Source organism: Capra hircus, chromosome 15 (genome assembly GCF_001704415.2).
Source record: "Capra hircus breed San Clemente chromosome 15, ASM170441v1, whole genome shotgun sequence".
Lineage (NCBI taxonomy): Eukaryota > Metazoa > Chordata > Mammalia > Artiodactyla > Bovidae > Capra > Capra hircus.
In genome coordinates, this window is record NC_030822.1 from 15,879,419 (window position 1) to 15,903,887 (window position 24,469).

Genomic DNA, 24,469 nt, shown 5'->3' on the forward strand with positions numbered 1-24,469 from the left:
TGCCATACTTTTTCACTGTCAAAGTATCTTTTAAATAATATAAAATGGTGGCATTAAATTAAAAGTTATATTTAAAGTACAATAATTGTTCTTGCCCTTTGGGTAAAGTGTAGACAATTTCATGAAAGCTGTGAAACTATTCCTAGAGAAATACTATATATACAAAAGCCAAGAATTCTGAGGAATTCGTTCATCTTCCCACACCCTTCCTTAATCTCATTTAGAGTGTTTATCAAAGCTGGTCTGAAAGTCAAGGCTCCCGGGCTGCACATTAGAACTGGTAAATCAGAGTTGGGAGATTGGTCCCCAGGAACCCGCATTTTAATAACCCTCTCCCAGGTGATCTTTACATATACTTCAGGTGAGAGTCCCAAGTAAAGATTCCATGGAGCAGTATCTAAAAAACTTATAATTAGAGGTTTCTGATGCCTGTCTTTGTCAAAGCACATAAATATACCTTTGCCTGAAGGATCTATGTAGACATATTATTTAGTCCATCCACCAGAGGCCAGTGTAGGATTATTCCCTGCACCATACAGTGTTACACTGCGTAACACACACTGTCGACACTACGCAATACATACTGTGCACAGCTGGCTTTAGCTACCTCAGTGAAGAAGTGTGGGAAACAATACCGAAATATATGACATCTTATAAAAATAGAGAATACTATAGGTAGTATTTTACATTTTTTATATTGTAAAGTCAAGATTTCTTTAACATTTAACCTTGATGTTCCTCTTTTAAATTACAGTCTGCATACTCATAATACTTGAGAGTAAATCTTTAAAATTTACCAAGTATCTTCATGCACATTTCATCTGATTATCTCCACAACCATATGAGACACCAAGCAGACAGGGTTACCCCTGATTTACAGATTCAGAGAGAGTAAGTGGCAGGTCTGCAACCTCAGAGGATTAATGAATGCCAGCATCCGGTCTTCTGAATCCTATACTAGAATAGCATCCTTTCCATTACACTCATCCTACCTACGACAAAATAAGAAACACAAGGGCAGTATACTAAGTTCCCCATAAAACTAAATCCTGCCAACCTAAGAAACGTCCCTTCACTCGAGATCATGCCCTTCTGCCTGCCTACAAAGAGATGCGTCTACTAAGACAATCTCTTTCACTCACACAGGTTGGAGAAAGCTGGAGTAATTTTTTTTCTGTCTCCTTCATAAATAAAGGCTTCCTACAAGTTTTCAAACTTTATGAGGTAGAATACCCTCTCCTGTACAAATTTGTAATAACATAGGACTCATACATTGGTGTGTGAGAGCAATGCAAACACAGAGATAAATTATACATGTCTTTCACACTCTCGATTTTTTTCAGAGTACTCCAAGACATCCTTGAATGTAAAAAACAAACGAACAAACAAACTTGAAGCAAAAAACAAAAGAAAAGTCTGAAAATCCACTGTTTCTAAACATTCTTACTGCTCTTTTCTTAACTCATATTAAGTGTTTATTCAACTGAAAATTGAGACTCCAAAACCAAAGGCAATATTCTGGATACTGTTTAATCAGCACTATTGTAAAGAGTAGTGAGTATTGGATCCCCAAACAATCTATAACTATAATGTCTACAAATATACAGATTGCTATTGCTTTTTCATACATCTAGAGCACTTGGAACACCCAGGACACAGAAATTAGTAAGAATGACATATTTCTGTCTCATTTATCTTGTATTCCCAGATTCCAACTCAATGCCTGAATTACAGCAGGAACACAGTCAATACAAAAATGGCCTCAACATTAGCAAGAAAAACTGGATTGATACCACAATTAGGAACTAGAATCAGTACTCAGAAATTAGATGAGTGGCTACAAGTCACACAAAGCAAGATTTAGAGAAGGTGGGGAAAAAATGGTACTTGGTTCACAACCCTTTTTTTCTAATCAGTGATTTGCACACCACAAAAACTAGAACAAAAGAAGCTACATCCAGAAAGCACGCGAAAATGGTCCAGCAGTTCCTCAGTGTGCTAAGGGAGCAATGGGCTGCAAAAAGAGTGAGCTAACTAGTGTCACTTCAAGCTATCCCATCTGGGACACATCCGAATGGGAAGGAGAAAAAGACAAAAAATGTCATACTAGACCGACTGCGGTTTGATTTTCATATAAGAAAAATAAGAGTTTGGTTAAAATACAGTTTCCTGTTTGTATCCCTTTGGGTTTAGTGGACCATTTCAAAGAAAATATTATTGTTCCATGCCTGGAAGAACATTTTGCTAAAACCATCCAGATGTGAATATGTACCCACTCACTGAATGAAAGGACACAGTCTTGCGACCACCTCAGTTTCAAGTCTAGTAATTAAGTTTTTTCCATCAAGTATAACAATACATTGACAACAATGATTTCTTAAAAATGCGTGCATGTGTGCTAAGTCGCTTCAGCGTGTCCGACTCTTTGCAACCCTCTGGACTGTAGCCTGCCAGGCTTCTCCGTCCATGGGATTTCCCAGGCAAGAATACCGGAGGAGGGTGCCAAGTCTTCCTCAGCACTCCAAACAAATGCACATGCACTTCATACTGTTTAAACTGGCTACTTAAAGGATGATAGGAAACATCTTAAAAGTTTCTTTGGGGATTTCCCTGGTGGTCCAGTGGTTAAGAATCCACCTGCCAATGCAGGGGAGATGGGTTCGATCCCTGGTCTGGGAATATTCCACATGCTGCAAAGCAACTAAGCCCACGTGCCACAACTTCCGAGCCCGTACATCTAGAGCCAATGATACGCGACAAGAGAAGCCCCCCTAATGAGAAGCCTTCGCACCCCAATTCCACAGCTAGAGAAAACCCATGTGCAGCAGCAAAGACCCAGTGCAACCAAAAAAAAAAAAGTTCTTTGGCTACCAGTAATTCTTTGCTTGTGTTTTGAAAAAGTTCAAAATTCAATTTACCCAAGAAAGTACACCCTTCTTGGAGAAGGCAATGGCACCCCACTCCAGTACTCTTGCCTGGAAAATCCCATGGATGGAAGAGCCTGGTAGGCTGCAGTCCATGGGGTCACTAAGAGTTGGACACAACTGAGCGACTTGACTTTCACGTTTCAGTTTCATGCATTGGAGAAGGAAATGGCAACCCACTCCAGTGTTCTTGCCTGGAGAATCCCAGGGACGGCAGAGCCAGGTGGGCTGCCGTCTATGGGGTCACACAGAGTCAGACACGACTGAAGTGACTTAGCAGTAGCAGTAGCAGTATACCCCTCTAATTTATGCATACATATAAAATATGCTAAATAATATATATATGTGTGTGTGTGTGGAGAAGTTATAAAAAGAGAAAGAAAATGACTCATTTATTAGGACATAAACCAGATTTAAAACTTCACATCATATCTTTTGTGTGTTTTACTGAGAAAACACACTAGAAAAGATATTTACTGTAAGAAAATACATGTCAAAAACACTGCCAAAAATAATTTAATGATTGTAATTCAAAATGTTGTAAATACTTAAATACATTTTCTTTCCTTATCCAATTACACCTAAACTACAGCAGACACAGAAAACAAATGACTATCTATGGACCAAATATTCCTGTGCAGAATGAATATGAATTGTAACAACTGCAGCTGAAGATTTATGCTAATATATCTAAAGCAAAATGGCTTGATCAGCTCAAAATCCATCATAGTTTGGTGGGGGTTGGATTTCCTTCTGCAACTGAACCAGCAGTTTTCTGTGTTTTACAATTTGTCAATTTCTCCCTAAGTGTAGTGATTTAGTGATGACAAAAGAAATAGAGAAACAAATGAAAACTGCTTAATTACCATTTGCAGATGTACCCCCAAAGAGAAATAGGTTCAGCAGCTGATGCTATTTCTTCCACTGGACTCTGCTATAAAGTAGCTCACTTCATCCAATACTCTTTTTCTCCTTCGGTGTTTATCTGATATTTGATGCTATGCTGTGATAAATATGTCACATACAGGCAGTCACTAAATGTATGACAGATATAAAATCATGAGTTTTTTTCTTCTCCTTTTAGTCTTCTCAGCAATCAGTTCAGTTCAGTCACTCAGTCATGTCTGACTCTTTGCGACCCCATGAACCGCAGCACGCCAGGCCTCCCTGTCCATCACCAACTCCCGGAGTCCACACAAACCCATGTCCATTGAGTCGGTGATGCCATGCAACCATCTCATCCTCTGTCATCCCCTTCTCCTCCTGCCCTCAATCTTTCCCAGCATCAGGGTCTTTTCAAATGAGTCAGCTCTTCGCATCAGGTAGCCAAAGTATTGCAGTTTCAGCTTCAACATCAGTCCTTCCAATAAACACCCAGGACTGATCTTTAGGATGGACTGGTTGGATCTCCTTGCAGTCCAAGGGACTCTCAAGAGTCTTCTCCAACATCACAGTTCAAAAGCATCAATTCTTTGGCACTCAGCTTTCTTTTATAGTCCAGCTCTCACATCCATACATGACCACTGGAAAAACCATAGCCTTGACTAGACAGACCAATAACCCTGCCTCAAAAAAAAATCAATCAATCAATCCTTATTCTCTCCGTTTGGATGCCAGATTAATTGGTGGATTTTTTTTAACTGCCTACTTGCTTTTATTAGCAAATGCTCATTTGATGTCTTCTACAATTTTCTCTTGAAGTTAACATCCCAGTGGTCTACATCCTAATTTAAATCAAGTTTATTACTACTTGCTGTGCTATTTTCAACAATGCACTTTACTGTTAAATTCACATTTGTAAACATGCTTCCCAAGTTGCCTTTTTTTTTTTTTAATGTGGCTTATGTGAAAAAGGAAACAGAAGGACACTGTAAATGGCCTGTGAACTAAAAACACCACTCAATATTCAGTAGGGAATTAAATGACTGATAACAACAGCACAGAAAAACTGGCTTAAGTGCCACCTGGAAGCATAAAGCTGGTCAGTTCGTTTCCAACTTCCGCTGGCGGGCAATCTGCCAGTGGTGAGGGTGTCAAAACAACGCTAAGCCCACTGGTCTCTAATACTCGACAGAAAACAACTGCAAAAGGCTATGCAGCAAGGATTATGTTTTGTTGTCGTGCTTTCTTTTATGAGAGAAAGCTGTTTTCATGCTTTACTGAAATTCCTTTCCTGCTCTGAAATTGGTAAGAGGGCCAGCTGCTTTCTCTATTTTTCTCTGAGGTATTTGTCAATGGCAGATTTTAAATTCATACTTCAGATGGGGAAAAGACGCTTCGTCTCCCTGTGGAAGTCTAAAGATGCATCGCTAACAATCAAATTCAAGATAGCTTTGGGGACCAAAAGGATATGTCAACTTTGGAAACGTGTTGTTTTACGTGCTGCCACCAGTTTCATTTTTAATTACCTTTTTTAGAAGTTGTCAAGTGTGAGTGGTGATACATATCCCTTTGGCTGAAGTGACAACTCGAAGTTTATCAGTCCAGAAGTGTAAACCAAATCCCAGCCCAAGATTCTAAGCTCTTTGACAGAATATACACTCAATAAGGAAAAAAAAAAGAAAAGGCTCCTGAAATGAGAACTGTGAACAAGTTGGCCTCAGTGGGCCTTGGGATCTCCAGGCAGGACGCTTGTGATTCGTCTTTGGCTGCTGCTTCTCCCTAATCCTGTCAGTCACCTGTTACCAAGGGCTGCACTTCCTCACTTGCAGAGTCTCACTGGCCCTATTTCCTTTCTATTTCCTCCTCCATGGCCCTAATGAAGTCTGTACCACCGTATATGTGTTTCTGCTCAGCCTCCTGGCTAAGCTAGTCTCCATGACTCTAGTTGCTTCTCTCCTTCTTTGCCTGTGTTTTTCAAAATCACTTTGTGTGTGTATGTGTGTGTGTTTGTGTGCGCGTGCACTCAAATTCCACTATGGCTCTCAATTAGCTAGTATATCAACTCCAGATTCAGGGCATCATGACATCAGGGCATCTTTTCCAGGCTCTTCTTTCTGTGCCTAGCCATTACATGTGGGTGTCCTTTAGGGTCTGGTCTGAGGACCTCCTGTCCATCTTTCTGCCATCCTGCGTTCTCATATGTTCTTTTTGTTTCATTTCTTCAACAAATATTTATTAAGCATCAATTTATTCTACATTACCAGTCACTGCTTTCGACACGAAAATAATAATAATGAACAAAACCCTCAAGCAACTAGACCTCATGGAGCTTACACTCTGGAGCAGACAGAGTAATTATATTTTGAGAAAGCACATCCATTCCCATGACTCACATTACCCACATGCCAGGGACTCCCCAGATCTCGAGAACTGCCCACTTGCTATGTGGAAGGCAGAAAAGTGAAATGGCTCAGGGTATGGGCTTTAGAGCTACGATGACTAGGCCCATATTCCAATGCCATCACTAAATAGTTACAGGACCTTAGGTAATTCTGTTAGGGCTGCCTTTACAAAACACCACAGACTAGGTGGTGTGAAACAACACAAATTTATTTTCCCACACTCCTGGATTCTAGAAGTCCAAGATCAAGGCGTGTGCCGGTTACCTTTTCTCCTAAGGTAAGGTCCCCTCACCTTAGCTTGCAAAAGGCTGCCCTCTTGCAGTGGCCTCCCGTGGTCTTTCCTCTGTGTGCATGCATCCCTGCTGCAGCTCTCTTTTCAGGAGGACACCAGTCATACTGAACTAGGACCCCACCTCACGACCTCGTGTAGTCTTCATTACTTCTTAAAAGGCCCTGACTCCGAACCCAGTCACCTTACCAGTTAGGGCTGCAACAGATAAATTTTGAAGGGACATAGTTTAGTCCATAACAGCAATTTACTTAAACTTAAGCCTTGGTTTTCTCATCTGTAAATAGAGAATAATAAAAATTTTTTAAATTATAATGGAAAAAAAGAAATTTACTAGGTTATTACAAAGTTTGAGATGATCCAGGTAAAGTGCCAAGCATAATACCTAGTACTTAATAAATGTTAGCTGCTTATCAATAAGGGAAGGTCAAACCCTCATGATTATTAAGAGTATTAGAACCTAAGAAAAACTGAAACATATTTAGAGATTTTGAGACTAAAATTTTGAGACAATCAAAAGACTAGACCACAACCTGATTATAAAGTCACAGGTATGGCCATTTGTCCAGAACATTCAGACACATAATATTCTACTTAAGGGGGAATTTCATTCAAATATTAACAAGCATGAAGGGGAAAAGGCAGGTTGAGTTGACAAGGTTTTTTTTTTTTTTTTTTTTCAAATATATGTTGAAAGAACAATAAAAGGCTAAAAGCATGAAGTGTTGGAAGGGAAATGAGAATGGCATAAAGAAAACAAGAACACATCAAAATCAGAAACAAAATCTTTGATCTCAACTGGTTTAAGTATATAAATATGGCAGTGAGTAGGAAGCTGTTATTATATGATATTATAGAAACTGACAAAATCACTTGGGAATCTGGATCCTAGGTATTTAAAGAATGAAATGAGAGAATGAAAAGCAAAGTCTTATTTAAGAGTTAATCATAAAATTACAGTAGATTCATTTCCATTTCCAAAGCATTTTAAGCTGAAATTGGTAAAACTGGCAACCTTAATGGAAATTAATCATTTACTCTGAAGCACACACACAAAAAAGACAATAATGGTGTGAGTGTGTGTGTGTATATGTGTGGGAGACGATGAGTGCTTGAGAACACAAACTATATCTTAAATGTTTTTTAATCCTTAGCATCTAAAACAAGAAATTCAGACAATAAGACACTCAGAGGATTGTTGAATGAATAAATGCATTAACAGAAAATCAAATATAATTATTTATATCTGTGTTTTTGTAACCTAAACAATGATAGAAATATAACAAGGAGGAAGAAGCATTTTTTTTTCCTTCAGACACACAGTCTGGTATCAATCAATTATATTCACAAAGAAACTGAAATACCAAAGATTGAAAGTCAGCCTCTTATCTTTACCCACAATAATGTAAAGAATATAATAATGTCTTCACTGATAATGAGCAAACTCAAAATGTGCACACCAGTCTTCTAATACAAATCTTAAACTCGGTCTTAACTTTCTTAAACTGAAGAATTAAATTATAAATGTCTGCTTAAAATTAATAAGCAATATATCTCTTTAAACATTTTGGTAAAACACAGTATTTATCATCAAATATGCCCCATGATAATAAAAACCAGAGCTGCTTAAAGAAAAAACAAACTGCAAAACATAGTCAATATAAATGTACTGGAGTGAGAATTATTCTACAATATTAACAGTTTCCAACTGTTTTCCAAGCACCTGAAGCAGTAATGTGAATTTCCTCAAAAAGGCTATAGTTTAATTTTTTCCAGGGAAATATTTTTAATAGGATTAATGACCCTTTTAACACTCTTGGAAAGAAAATGAATCTCATAAGCATTCTGGCATATAACTATTATAAAAATAAATAGAAGAGTCAACCAGTGAAAGCATACTCGAGAAACTAACTAAAGAAATGTACGTAACTTTACATGGTGATAACTACTTTAACACAGACAAGATTTCACTTCCTTAGCAAGACAACCAAATACACTGGGACAGATGAAGGGCTAGCAAGGAGGAGAAACTCTGAAGAAAAAACTTTCATATCTTCCTTCAAACAGAACTAACTACATTGACTGTGGTCAAGTCTGTTGGCTATTATTCAACTCTTAGGCCTGACCTTAAGTCCTGTGTGGTTTTTCAGAGGCATTTAAAAGTTTCAGGGTAAGAAAGGACACTTAGTGATTTAAGACATATTTTTGCACTCAACTCTTGCGCTCTAGGAGGAATTTTTTCAGATCATTAGTTTGTAATGTGAACTGGCGCCGAAGGATATTTTGAAAGGGAAAAAACTAGTGTGCTTGGAGATGCAGTTTCTGTAACTTGCATCATCATTTATTTCAGCTCAATTTGGGGCCTAAACGGAACTCAAAATGAAGTCACCACATCTGCAACAGATTCTCTGGGCATGGAATGAGCACACAGAAATCTGCAAACAGAACAGACTCCTTACCCGGAAAAACAAAAACAGTGTAACCTCCTTAAAATATCCAAGTCCTTGCAAGAAGTTCTTACACTTTCAGAGTACAAAAATAAAGTCAGCCTTACAAGTAAGTTCCAAAGTAATCTGGGTTATCAAAAGGCCATTGGCATACCAAAATGCATGAATTCTGCCAGTTTTACCCTTCTTTCCACAGCCTACCCCAGCCATTCACACAACCACACATGTGTGGGTCTGGAAAACATGGAACCAAATCATTAGGCTCAAAGAAGGCAAGCATCTTCCTAAATCCATGTGCATAAGACAAATGGTGATTTGGCCATTATCAAGATTAATTTGATCCACATATGATACCAAAATAGATCATTCTCAGCCCCAACTTAACAAAGTATTTCCTAAATTCTCTATTTCCCTTTCAGTTTAGTTCAGTTCAGTTTAGTTGTACAGTCATGTCCGACTCTTTGCAACCCCATGGATCGCAGCACACTAGGCCTCCCTGCTTATCACCAACTCCAGGAGTTCACCCAAACTCATGTGCATTGAGTCAGTGATGCCATCCAGCCATCTCATCCTCTGTTGTCCCCTTCTCCTCCTGCCCCCAATCCCTCCCAGCATCAGAGTCTTTTCCAATGAGTCAACTCTTCGCATGAGGTGGCCAATGTATTGGAGTTTCAGCTTTAGCATCAGTCCTTCCAAAGAACACCCAGGGCTGCTCTCCTTTAGAATGGACTAGTTGGATCTCCTTGCAGTCCAAGGGACTCTCAAAAGTCTTCTCCAACACCACAGTTCAAAAGCATCAATTCTTTGGCGCTAAGCTTTCTTCACAGTCCAACACTCACATCCGTATATGACCACTGGAAAAACCATAGCCTTGACTAGACAGACCTTTGTTGGCAAAGTAATATCTCTGCTTTTTAATGTGCTATCTAGGTCAGTCATAACTTTCCTTCCAAGGAGTAAGCATCTTTTAATTTCATAGCTGCAATCACCATCTGCAGTGATTTTGGAGCCCTAACCGTATCTCCCTTAAGAGTAAACAAAACAGATATTCCCACTACCTTGTACAATAAAAGAAACAGGTTAGAATCTCTTTTCCTTTTCTTAATTATAACTTCACTTCTTTTACATTTATTAAGGACACATGAATTATGGCTTCAAATCATGGAGCTGAGGATCCTGAGATTGTCATAACCTAAGAAATTATGGAACTCCCTATTTTCAATCCTGGGTACACATTAAAATCACCACAGGAACTTTTAAAAAGTCTATATTCCCGGGCCCCATTAGGGCCCTGGAGTTGAGTCCAACATACAGGTAAGTCAACAGTCTCCCAAATGTGGAATCATGACCTAAAAAGGACCAAGGTTGAGAGCAAGCCAATGGCAGTCAAAACAGAACTCAATGCCTACAGGAGCCAGTGACGTGAAAGAAGCAGGCAGGATATGCACACGGTTTTAGGGTGTGTGAGAGCCAGAGAGTGTATCACACTAGTGAGGTCACAGGGCATGGGCTCCTGAACTCTAGCTGCTGATACTGCCATCAGGGAAATAAGAGGTAACCATCTTCTCACTTAATCAGAAAAAAGAAAAAATAGAAAATAAAGATTTTTGTGTAACATTTCCAACTTTTAAATGTTGGCTCAATAAAACAATAACAATACTGCATGAGGTAACCAAACACATTACAAAACACAGAACACGTGTTTAGCCTCTAGGGCTTCAGTTATCACTTCTGGTCTAAAGAGTGGCTTCCATTCTACAGAAACCACAGCATCATCAGCAGCACAATAACAACAATAACAATACCTAGCCTTCATCAAGCATTTACAAGCTAGCCATTATGCTAAGAGGTTTACATGGTATCTCAATTAGCCTACATCAACCCTTATGATACTATGAATATCCCCCCTTTACCAAGTGACTTCCCCTCAAGCCAGAAAGTGGCAATGCCAGAATCCAAATGTGCGAGGTGTGACTCCATATCCTACATGGTGCTAGATTTCTTCAATGTTTTCAGTATGCTCTTAAAAGCCTGGACTCTTTGCACTTGTATTTTTTCAAAACTAAAACAAAGGGATTATACTAAATGATTTCTCTGGTCCTTTTTGGTTCTCAAATTCAATGGCTCAGACTCCATAATACAACTCTTGGCTGGATGAAAAAGTTAGCATTTATATGCATCAGTTGCAAATGCCTTGATGAGAATAACCTGATCAAAACAATGGAATGAATGAATGCTCATTCAATAGTCTTTCTGAAAAGACAGCAAAGACATAAAATCATAATAAAATTCGTTACCTCTACTGGGCTTCCCTGCTGGCTCAGTTGGTAAAGAATCCACCTGCAATGTGGGAGACCTGGGTTCAATCCCTGGGTTAGGAAGATCCCATGGAGGAGGACATGGGGAGGATACACTCCAGTATCCTTGACTGGAGAATCCCCAGGGACAGAGGAGCCTGAGGAGCTACAGTCCATGGGATTGCAAAGAAATGGACACAACTGAGCAACTTTCACTTCACTACTGTTATAGAAAGTTTACTTTCCCATCTTACCTTTTGAAAGATGAGTGAATGTTTTCAGAAATTCTTCATATGTTTGCTCATGACAATTAACAAACTTATCCAAGACTTCTTCAATTAGCCGATCTTCATCCATCATCTCCAATTCTGGTGTCTGGGCAGGCATTCCTATTCATAAGGCCACTTTATCTACAAGACCAAGAAAAACATGACCTACGGTGAGTTGTGCACTACCAGCCTCTTCAAAATATTCTAGATGGGTAGGTGGAAGAATTCCAAGACCCCAACAGGACAAATCAAGATAGTTATTAGAGTGATATACCCTGGTTTAAGAGACCAGAGTTATATTCATATCTCAACTGCAGGACTGTTAACTATCCCAATTTTATTTTTGCCTGTTTCCTGGTTACCATCTTCTTAATTCACAGGAAAATCATCACACAGTTACATAACTAGAAACTAAAAATCTTTCAAGGTGAGATAAACCAACCACCCATCCAAAGACAACAGCAACAGTTGCTAATATTTGTTACTTATTGAGCACCTATTAGACCCCAGGTACTGTTCTTTAACTTCATAATAATTTTAGCTCAGATTACAGAGCCAGTAAGCAGAAATGTCAGTTCTAGAAGTGTGACCCTAGAACCCATGCCCCTAAATACTTCACTATGTTTCTCTATCCATTGCATAACATACACACACACCCTCCATACTCTGGTACTATTGCTGCCAAACAGTTGACTTGTCTGTGCTTTAACATATCCAGATATTGGAAACCCTTTATGTTCCAAAGAAGCCTTTGGACAGCTCTATTAAAGCTTCCTTCTAAAACAGCCTAAATGTGTCTTTGTGTTCCATACCCCAAACTGGTCCTGGGCCCCTGGAGGGGACTGAACCATTTCAATTCTTTTCATACATGATATCCTTTCAAATATTTGGGCAAGCCTATCCTGTCCTTTCTCAATCTTATTTAATCCACTTACATAAATTTATTTTTCAAAATTCAGTTCAGAATTCAGTTTGTCTCTGAAGGCTTTAGCTTTCCATCTTCCATCAGCACAAGAGCACATCATAACTTCTGTGCTGCTTCTCTCTGCTGTGTCCACTGTTCCACTTATCCCCGTGTATTGTAAATAGTTGTATACATGTCTGTGTCTTCTATGAGACCTGGAGCCCATGAGAGAAAGGGTCCATATCTTTTCATAGCTCAGGACGTGGCACAGAGTTGGCGGTCCATCCATCTCAAGCTAAAATTATTCATTTGAGCAGGTACTATAGTCAAATATTGTTAGAAGTTGGCCAAAAACTCTGCTAAGCCTACCCGGTCACTGTATCTGTACCTTATATGACATGGCTTTGAGTCCTTTCACCCTTCTGATCAATCTACCTGGAAAAGATTTCACACTGTCTGCATCCATTTAAAATATGTCATCCAGAAATGAAGACAAGATTCCAGGAACAGTCTGGAGACAATGAGATTTGATTAACTCTCATATTCTAAATGGCTCACTCCTACTTCATGCAAAGATCGTGGCCCCTTCACATTGTCAGATCACTGACTACTTCGCTAACTAAACGCTTGTCAGCTGAGACAATACCTCAATCCTTGAGGAGTCTGAACTTTGTTTTTAGTTGTGATATTTCACCTTGTTGAATTCCGTTCATTCTGTGTGAAATATGATTCTTACACAGCTTTGAGAAAAACGACAATCTACAAAAAGCAGAAGAATAATGACAGCCTACATAGCCAGTGTGATTCACGGGAGGGGTTCTCCGATACTACATAAATTCCGTGGTTCTTCTATTTTTCCGGAATAAAAGTGAACATCTGGTGTCTGTTACTAACTTTATTATTTGATACTTACCATAAAGTTAAGGAAAAACAAACCAAAAATATATTCACAAGATGATACCCAAACTCACTTAGTGGCAAGACCCAACCTGCATTAACATGAAAGTGTTTGTGGCTTTTATTTATTCTGTATAAATAGTATTACTATTTACGTTTCCCTGAAAAAAAAAAAAAACTAATGGGCTTGCTTTTGAGGTGCTTTTCCAGACCCCACTGCAGATTTTGTGTATTAATAATATGTGGCATTTGCCCTGATTACCTTTCTAAACTCCAAAACACTTTTGAATTCTGAAAGACAACTGACCCCAAGAGTTTTAAATAGGAAGTATGAAGCTACAGGTACCTCTCAAGATTGCTGTAAGGATTAGATGAATATACAGGGGTCCTCAAGAAATGTCAGCCATGAGGATGACAACAACGGATAAGTCTTAGTATTCTGTCCTTTGTTTACATGAAGACCTGTGTTGACTGTGACCCCTTTGACTTTGAAGGTACTAATATTACCCAAAGATCATTCAAGAGAATTCATGATGCATTACAACCCTAGATAAAATATGATATTGTAGCAGTCCAAGTGAAAATAAAAAGTCTAGCTATGCACCAACCCAAAATGAAAGAAACAATTTGTACCTGAAAATTAGGTATAAGAAAAAGCACCAGTTACAGTTCATGCAAATTTACCTATAATACTACCAGGCTTCAGCAACCCATAGTTTAATAAATTATGCTTGCAACTGCTAGCTAATAAATAATGATAAATTCAAAGGTGGTTATTATTTAACTATCAGTAGGACAAATACTTAATTACCAAAATGTTAATGTCAATCTGCTTTTCCAGAAGTGGACCCCAGCAAAATTCCAGCACTGTATTATAGCAACCTCTTCCTCAAGCCATCTCAGGTAATCTACTTCTGCAGACAAATATCAAACAGAAGCAGCCAGGTTGTATTTTATATTGCTGTAAATGCCTTCCCATGGATGCTTTGAGAGTTATAATAGGAATTCCTTTAGACATGCTTTGCAATTCTCAAATTGGTATATTTTGGGTATTTAGCCTTAACACATCTCAGTTTTACTAAAGGCAGACAATTAACGGGCTGTGCACAGCACAAATTCAACATCTTTCAATGTCTTTAATTTTTTTCCTGTGGTTATCACAATACAGTAACTGTACGGACTTTTTAAACAGACTTGCAAAATCCAGCTTTACAAGCTGTCATGATTTAAAGAGTTTAACCCACCTTCAAATTTAGAACTTTCCTTATCTATGAAAATACAAATAACCTCATGTTAAAAGTCCTCAGAGACTGACAGAGCAGATAATCATTTACCAGACAATCAAGCGGTTTATGCAAATCCTAGTGGTTTTCTAGAAGGAAGCATTGCTTTTTCAGTTACCATTCACATTAGTTTGTGTTTTTACTATGAAGTATTTTTCTAAAAGAGAAAAAGGAAGAGACAGAGATATACTTGTCTGGATAACAGGATTCTTTGATTTGGTTTTTTTGTCTTAAAGCTTAAAGCTCCACATAAAAAAGACCCAGAACATATTGTGATGATAAGTAAATGTGTAACAACATACCCTTTCATAATCACAGCCTCCAAAAGGAACCACTGGGAGGATGTATTGCTCTGCTTGGACTACTAAACTCCACAAAAGACCACAAGCTTTCTTAGAAACAGGATTCTCTTCTTACTGAGTCCCTGGGAGCTAGCAAAAGAACCACACCATCTTCCTGGAGACCCGCTTTCTTCCTATCAAATAACAAAACTAACGACCACTCAAGCCAGATAGTGTCATCTGCTCTCTGAAAGAACACACAACACATCCAGGCTGGTACTGAACCCAAGTTTGCTCACTGCCAGAAAGAACAATACTTGAGAGACAAGTATTGGTAAAAAAGGAAAAGCTGCCTTATTCAGGAGGCCAGTGACCTGGGGAGATGGTGGGCTAATGTCCTAAGGTCATCTCCAAGTTGCTGGCTAGGAGACCAAGGTTTTCAAGGGGAGTTTCAGGGATGTACAAGCAGGGGTTGACATGCAGAACGGCAGTCAGCTCTGATAATCATGTCCAAACTGGTCTAGTTAATGTCATCCTCATTAGGTGTTCATTAATTTTCTACTCAGGGTCATTCCATCCCCATGTCCTCGAGGTTGGTTTCTGAAATTCTTAAGCAAGCGAGATTAGTTCTCATTCTCTCCTCGTCAGCTTGTCATTATCTGGGCAGCTCTGAGGCATGCCAGGGCCAGCAGGAAAGGAAAATGCCCGTGAACTTGAAAATCTGTGCTGTTCAAGATGGATCAGCTCATGCCCTGGCTATAAGTCCCCACTGTCAATCCTTCATTCCATTTCTATGGAACAGGGGCAAAGGTCTTTCTTTCTTTCTTTCTAGGAGAAAGCAAAAGCAATGGTTGGGACATTTTGTTATATACTTAGAGCCTTCATGATGGTTTCAGAGTTTCAGTTTTTAATTGACTCTCTCTGTGTCATCAATTTCAGGTCCACTTGGAGCCAGTCGGTTGAACCCACAGGACATTATCTCAACAGTTCGGGATCATAAATCAAGACACTGGTTTAAGCTAACAATAGAAAAAAATTATGTTGGGCTGTTTTTTCCTTTGCTTGCACATTCCCTCACTTCTCTAGATAGTACCTGTTTGAATCTGCTCTTTGGAGCTCAGGGAAGGTTTAGGAGACTAAAGCCTTTTTATAAACAAGAGGCAAGCAGAGGACAGAGTGGGGATTGAGGGGTGATCTGTCCTGGGAAGGTCCCTGTAAAGGGTCCCACTCCTTTACAGACATTATTATAAAATAAGGTATGTGGAACTATCACCACTGATGTAGCATTTTTTTGATACTTATCTTCAGATCCCTGCCTCATGTGACTTACTTAAAACACATTTGTCAGAGACAACAGCAAGAAGCCTTAAGAAACAAGTCACCCTGAGCTAGTAATCTTTCAAAACATATAATCTGCTTTCTAACAGTAGAGAAAGGTATATGCCTGCAAAATCGCGTTTGTTGTTGTTGTTAACTGTGAGGCTTACTGCTGATACTTGAAAGCAATAGATAACACATTTTTAAAGAGTTTTGCAGGGACTATCAAAGCCCACTGTCTCAAATTCTCATAGTTCTGTTCAAAGCTGCTCCTGAAGTATGAAAGGTAAAATGGGATATTTTACAAAGAACTCACAAAGCCTGAGGAAGGAAAATGTCAACCTTGGTGCTGCACAGGCTAGGTCTCTCTTTATACTTTGGAAAATGAACAAATCTCAAATGACCAAATTACACAGTAAGGGTACAGATTTATTTACATGATAGAAGAGACCCGGTATAAACTGCCAGCCTCTGCCTTGACTGAACAACAACTATTTTGCATCCTATAATATTTTCATGTTGTTTAGATCATATTAAGGAGAATGAAATTCAGTGACAGAAATTGGCACAGATTCTCAGAGTTGAGAGAAACCTAAAGGTCATCTAGTTCAATCACAGAATACAAATGAATGAATCTGGAAAAGAAACTTAAGTGAGGTTTTTGCCAACTGATGACTCTACTGGTGAGCAGCATTATGTGGTTCTCATCAACAGTAATGAGATGTTCCTGGTTATGATTTTTAATGCATAGATGAAGTCATCAGGAAATTAAGAAATAAGCAGCAATCTCACTCAGGTTGGGTGTATTCATTCATGTGTCTGACTACAACTACGTTCTTTATCCCAATAACATACAAAACATCTTGAGGCAAAATGCGCGCACATTTTGCATATATACCATTTGTTTTAGACATTTACCAATACAAACAGGAAAACAAAGGAAAAGAGGAAGACATAAATACAAAACTTCTTATGAAATAGAAGAGGATCTAAATTCCTTTACAGTTTTTTATCTGGGTGATAAAAACACACATTCTGGCATCAAAGAATACACAACACTTCAAGTTACAAGCTTCTCCCAACCAGCCTTTTCTAATACTTTAAAAAGCATGGAATTCTCCATTATCACCAAAAAAGCTGACAGTATAAGCCTCTAGATTTCCATATAGATTCCCCTGGATACAACCCTTTGCAGTGAATATTAAAGGAAGCCTTTGGTAGGAGACAGGAGAGGCTTGGAGATAACTGCTAACTATAAAGCTTTAGAAGAACAGATTCCCAGGTCGTTCGGTGCCAACGCAGGAGACGCAGGTTCAACCCATGGGCTGGGAAGATCCCCTGGAGAAGGAAATGGCAACCCACTCCAGTATTCTTGCCTGGAAAATTTCATGGGCAGAGAAGCCTGGCAGGCTACGTCCATGGGGTCACAAAAGAGTCAGACACGGCTTAGTGACTAAACAACAACAAAGCTTTAGAGGAGAAAAGCTGCATATTGTCATCTGTGCAGAGAGGTCTCAGAAGTTGGCACATCTTTGTTATACTTTTTCCTTGACAAAAATCTCATCTTAAGGAAAAGAGAAAGAGAAAACACCCAGTAAAAGTTTACCAAGAATGTTGGAACTCAGGCATGTTGATGGTTTTCCTCCTGCAATAAGCTCTAGAGAGTGGGAATAATACTAACCTATAAAATTACATGTTTAAGCAGAAAGTTTCCTCTTGAAAAATTTGCTTCCCTTTCCTGATCATCCATCCAAGTTACCATAATGGGGTTTCTTGAAGCTATAATTTATTAAGACTTTCTCATCAACAGATTGTATAAAATCAATTTTATTTCCCCAAAACATACTCTTCCTCCAAGCTGCTCAAGCCAATCCAGAAATGTCTACATTGACTCACTGAGGCGGGTCAACTATTAGACTGTTTTCAATTACACAGTTATTAATTCCATTAAACAAAAATGCAAAGAGTTAAGCATTCAGAACTTCCCTCTCCTTGCTTACTCCTTATATTTTTTCTTAAAAAAAAAGCCAATTACCTGTGGACATGGAAGCTGAAAGATGTACCCATAAGACAAATTTTAGAAAATCCAGTGTTTTTGAAAGCAACAAAATTACTTTTACACTATCATTTTTGTTTCTTAATTTGCTTTTTTGAAAAATTTGAGTCAATCACCTACCTTCACCTCCTAACAAAGCTACAAACATATTCACTGATCAAGTCGCTTCAGTCGTGTCCGACTCTGTGTGACCCCATAGACGGCAACCCACCAGGCTCTGCCATCCCTGGGATTCTCTAGGCAAGAACACTGGAGTGGGTTGCCATTTCCTTCTCCAATGCATGACCTCCGGACTAGTACATTTTATCAAGAAAAATGTACAATACGCATATTTCAATGTTACTCAGAACTGATCTCCTGGCCTCAGAAATGTGATCATCTACCTCAATGAGTTATGGACAATAATAGTGAGTATTTCAGTGAACATTTTTTCAAGGCCCCTGATAAACCTGTGGATCCAAACAGGCAGTAGAGTTTCTCAGTCAACTTTAGAGCTCTATAATCATGCAATAAGGTTTCAATCATAAAAGAGTTATTAGCTCAACTGTAATCCCGCCTTCCCATGGATACAATGTCCCATTATTGTGCATGACAACTGTGGCACAAAAGCATCCACTCTCAATTAAACTCATCTCTTTGTCTGGCTTCCCAGCCTGTGGGCCACGTGCTCAGCACACAGCACTTCCACAAAACCAGAAAGCCTGCTTTAAAGCAACACCTGCACAGCTAGTTAGGAACAGGTGTAGACCCACCAGACTAAATCAACTCTGTTTTTAGGAATTCATTTCAAAAAGTGTTTCAAAATGCCAGATGGTGCAAATAATATCGACCTTCTCATTTGACATTCTCTCAAAAAGAAATAAGATTTTAAAGCTGTATTTCTCAGCTATTTTTGATTCTAAATTCCTATGACCGTAGAATAACAAATGGGCCTTAAGGAATAACACAATGATGCCCTAATTTCCAATTTCCCTCAGCACTTTATTTGCAATTTTGCCTCGATGTACACAACATAACACACACATACACCTACATAAAAACCAATTTCTTTTTGCCAGCATGGTTTCTATACACAAAAGTAGTTCAGTTCAGTCGCTCAGTCATACCCGACTCTTTGTGACCCCATGAATCACAGCAGGCCAGGTCTCCCTGTCCATCACCATCTCCCGGAGTTCACTCAGACTCATGTCCATCGAGTCCATGATGCCATCCAGCCATCTCACCCTCAGTCGTCCCCTTCTCCTCCTGCCCCCAATCCCTCCCAGCATCAGAGTCTTTTCCAGTGAGTCAACTCCTCGCATGAGGTGGCCAAAGTACTGGAGTTTCAGCTTTAGCATCATTCCTTCCAAAGAAATCCCAGGGTTGATCTCCTTCAGAATGGACTGGTTGGATCTCCTTGCAGTCCAAGGGCCTCTCAAGAGTCTTCTCCAATACCACAGTTCAAAAGCATTAATTCTTCGGCGCTCAGGTAGAAGTTAAGAAACACAAATTCCCTCCTTCTCTAAGAATAAAAATTTTAAGTGCATTTTCTTTCTGAAACAACACTGTAAATCACCTCTGAAATGTTGGTCCATTTTATTCTACAATTAGGAATCCTGCTTAAAAATCAGAGAATGTTCCGGTCATGTGGCTGCATTTAATTCATCACTTTAAATAAAAAATGACAAATCATTTGTCATGTTCTTCTCTTGACAATCCATCACACTAACTGTAGATTGCTTCCGTCTATGTTTCCTTTTCCTTCCTCTTTTCTCCTCTTTGCTAGTTTCAGTTGTGGCTTCTATCGTGGGATTCATTCAACAAGTCAGACATCTCCCTTTCCCATACTATTTATATTATTTCCTGAAAAAAAATTCAGCCACTTATTTAAAAAAGCAAAATTTGTCTATGCCTGTTTGAATGCTATGAAAAGCTGCCATCGACCTTATTTCAAACACTTGCTAACCCGTTGGGCAATAATGTCATTTAAGTTGTTTCTTCATTTATAAAAGGGGATGGAAATGCTTGACAGGTCACTACATTTCTTGGGAAACACTGTCACGAGTTCACAAAACTGTGCTCCTCCTCTGCCCGCCTCAGTTCACCATGTACACACACTCTTGCAGCTGTTACCCTTTCAAGTTATTTAACTTTTCTAGCCTTAAGTAGTGTGAATGTAGGTATAAAGGGACAGGATTTGAAGCTGTCTTCCATCTCTGACATTCTATTTTTCTCCAACTATGTTTCCTTCTTATTCAATTACTATGACAGTGTATCCCATTACTAAGTCTTTTATCTCCTCTGTGGAATGAAGATTATTTTACTCGGTAATGACACTGACTTGTATTCTTTAATTGACCACTGTCTTTGGAGTTAAGGTAGAAGAAATACACATATCGCAGTATGAATTTGACTCTGCCCCTATAATTGTGATTTCTTGGTGAACTTTTAAGAAAGGGTGACTACTTCCTACTATCATGCAAGCTCCTTAAGGCAAGACCTGTGTCTGTAATATTTTTTTTCCCTAATCCTCCACAGTGGAGGTACACAGTGGATGCTGTATAAATATTGTTCATGACTTCACATTTAGCTTCTGTGCTAGGATTTTGATAGGCTGGGGACAATGAACCCACTCAGCAACCAACTACCTGTTTTCTGGTGTTAGTAGAATGCAAAGGCTAAAGCACTTACCTAAACCCACCCCTGGTTTCTGTGTTGCATTTATTATTTTATATTTATTGTGGAGATATCCACTATGTCAATTAGATGAGAGCTGTCACTGATGCTGGAATTTCAAGTGCCATAATCATTATACAACACCATGAATAGGTTAGGGGAACAACCCAATGCTCTTTTGCAGAAAGAGATTTAAACAATCACTGTAGGAGTAACTAGAAGAGATGATGACATTTTTTAAAGAATGGATCAACATTTCAAATGATGAAAATCAGCCAAACAACTGAGCTACTTGCTCGGTTTTTAAAAAGTCAACCCTGAAAACGCATCCTAAAATTTTTCAAAAAATGAACATCTTCACTTTTACAAATAAATTTATGGCACCATCATCATTACACAGATTTATTGAGTATACTCTCTATAACAGACACTTCATATCCATCCATCCTCCCAATAAGGCAGGTATCACCGTTGTTTTAGAGATAAGGACTGAAGCTCAAAAAGGCCATTCAGCTAGTAAGTGGCAGAACTCAGACTCAAATCCAAATCTATCTACCTCTAATCACTACATTCTATCATCTAAGCCACACAGAACCTGATTAAATGACCAACAACACTGAACGGCCTGATAGATTACATTATATTTACCCAATGGAATTTTTAGGCAAGTATTAAAAATTATAAAGGTGGAAATATACATTTCATAGTATATATGAAATAACATCACATTGAAAAGATAAAACACAATTTAAATACATTCTTATCATAATTATTAATGTATGTACACCTGGATAAAAATTAGAACACAAAAAAATTTATGGTTAGGAAATGGGCTTAATAAATGGTATATATTTTTCTTGAGGTAACTGTTTTTAACGGATTGTTTTAAAATTAAGTCAGCTACAGTAATCAAGGCAGTGTGGTATTGGTGAAAGAATATACAAAGAGATCAATGGAACCGAACCGAGAACCCAGGATAGATCCACCTAAGTAGAGCTAACTGATCTCTGACAGAGAAGCAAGGGCAACAAAACAGGAAAAATAGTCTTTTCAACAAAGGATTCTGGAACAACTGTACACCCACAAGCAAAAATAGGAATCTAGGCTTATTAATAAAATGGATCACTGAACAAAGAGTAAACCACAAAATTATGAAACTCCTAGAAGTTTTACATCAGAAGAAAACCTAGATGACCTTGGATATGGCAATGGGGTTTTTAGATGCAACATTAAAGGCATGATCCATGAAAAGTATAATTGATAAGCTGAACTTCACCGAAGTTAAAGACTTATGCTCGCCAAAAAACACAGACAAGAGAACGAAAAGAAAAGCCATATGATGGGAGAAAATACTTGCAAAAAAAAATCTGATAAAGAACTGTTATCCAAAATATACAAAGAACTCTTAAGATGCAACAACGAAAAGACAAATAACCTGATTAAAAAATAGGCCAAACACCTTAGTAGACACCTCACTGAATAAGACGTACAGATTACAAGCAAATGGAGAGATGTTTGCATCAAGTCATTAGGGAAGTGACAAAATTAAAACAGTGAGATACTACACACCTATCAGCATTGCCAAGATCCAGAATGTTGACCACACCAACTGCTGGTGAGGATGTAAGCAACATGAACTCTCATTCATTGCTAGTGGGTATACAAAATCATAAAGACAGTTTGGAGGTTTCTTACAAAACTAAACATACTCTTACCATATGACTCACTAACAGGGCTCCTTCGTATTTACCCAAAGGACTTGAAAACTTACGTCCACACAAAAACCTGCACATGGATGTTTATAGCAGCTTTATTTATAACTGCCAAAATCTGAAAGCAACCAAGGTGTCGTTTGGTAGGAAGACAGATGAACTGTGGATATCCAGGCAATGAAATACTACTATTCAGAGCTAAAAAGAAATGAGCTATCAAGTCATAGAAAGACATGGAGGAAACTTAAATGCATGCTACTAAGCGAAAGAAGCCAATCTGAAAACTATATGACATCGTGAAATCTGCAAAAGTATGGAAACAATAAAAAAAAGATTAGTGGTTTCAGGGGTTGAGGAAAGGGAGCAGTGAGTAGGTGGAGAACAGAGAACTTTCAGGGCAGTGAAATTATTCTGCATGATCCTGTAATAATAGATACATGCCATTATACATTCGTCCAAACCCCTGAATGTACACCACCAAGAGTGAATGTTAACTTAAACTCTGAACTTTGAGTGATAATAATGTGTCAGTGTGGGCTTCCTTGGTGGCTCAGTGGGTAAAGAATCCACCTGCAATGCAGGAGATCTGGGTTCGATCCCTGAGTTGGGAAGATCCCCTGGAGGAGGGCACGGCAACCCACTCCAGTATTCTTGCCTGGAGAATCCCCACGGAAAAAGGAGCCTGGCGGGCTGCAGTCCATGGGGTTGCAAACAGTCGGTCACAACTGAGCGACTAAGCACAGCACAATGTGTCAATGCAGGTTCATCTATTTTAACAAATGTATCTCTGGTGGGAGGTACTGATAACAAGAGGCTATGAATGAGTAGGGGCACCAGGTATATGGGAAACTCTACTTTTCACACAATTTTGCTACAAACCTAAAACTGCTCTAAAAAATAAAGTTTATCTTAAAAAATTAAGCCAGCTTTTACATCTGCTCTGAACCCCTTGGTTTACTCTTCCTTTGACTGTGAAACTTTGGAATAGGGACGGGGGAGGCTACTATCACAGTTTTTAAGACTGCTGTGGAATATTTTCCTTGGCAGAACATTTATTTAATCTTTTTGCAACAGTCTTTTGAGGTAGATATTTCTATCCCCACTTCAGAGATGAGCAAACAGAGACTTAAGGATTAAGATGACTCCACCTGGAAAACAGCAAAGTTGGCAGAGAAAACCAGGGCCACTTGACTCTAAAGCCCATTTTCTTAATCACCCCATTGTATAATCCTACACAGCAGCTGCCCAATATAAAGTGGGTGGTAGGCCTCCCATAAACAGAACTCCTTTTGATTTTGAGAAGACCACTCAAAATCACTGACATTGGTACTAGTAGTTTCTGTTTTAGGAAAAATAATTTCCCATTTGAATTACGATAGCATTTATTTGTTGCTGTTGTTGCTGTTTAGTCACCAAGTCATGTCTGACTCTGTAAATCCCTGGACTGTAGCCCGCCAGGCTCTTTTGTCCATGGGATTTCCCAAGCCAGAATACTGGAATGGGTTGCCATTTCCTTCTCCAGGGAATCTTTCCAACTAGGGGATCAAACCCATGACTCCTGTTTGGCTTGGCAGGTGGGTTCTTTACCACGGAGCCACCTGGGAAGCCCCAGTATTTATTTAAATCATATTAATTATATTCATTTTTCTAAAATGTTGTTGATAAATCAGGTTTCTACCAGGGCTTTTTTTTCTGTCTTTACAGATAAATAGTAGATTAGGTTTTCATTGCTCACCAGTAAGGAAACAGTTAAATCTTGAGGGTACACCCTGGTGGATATCTCCCTCAACCATCTAAAGAAAAAAAAAAGTCACAGTCAGTTACTCCCGTTAGATCTGCGTTCGCTGGGACATC

General features: G+C 38.8%; 1 protein-coding gene across 3 annotated transcripts in view; it reads right to left on the bottom strand.

Annotated features, from left to right (window-relative positions):
* C15H11orf74 (chromosome 15 C11orf74 homolog) overlaps window positions 1-24,469 on the bottom strand; it is a 69,654-nt gene that overhangs the window by 40,121 nt on the left and 5,064 nt on the right. The window contains exons 2-3 of one of the 3 annotated variants that reach the window (XM_005690094.2): window positions 24,351-24,408; window positions 11,496-11,651 (exon numbers count right to left, since the gene is read on the bottom strand). The exons of 1 other annotated variant lie outside the window; for it this stretch is intronic. In XM_005690094.2, coding sequence (XP_005690151.2) covers window positions 11,496-11,628 — 133 coding nt within the window. In that variant the 5' untranslated portion in view covers window positions 11,629-11,651; window positions 24,351-24,408. The remainder of the gene's footprint in view (window positions 1-11,495; window positions 11,652-24,350; window positions 24,409-24,469) is intronic. One more of the 3 variants, XM_005690093.2, reaches the window with a different exon arrangement.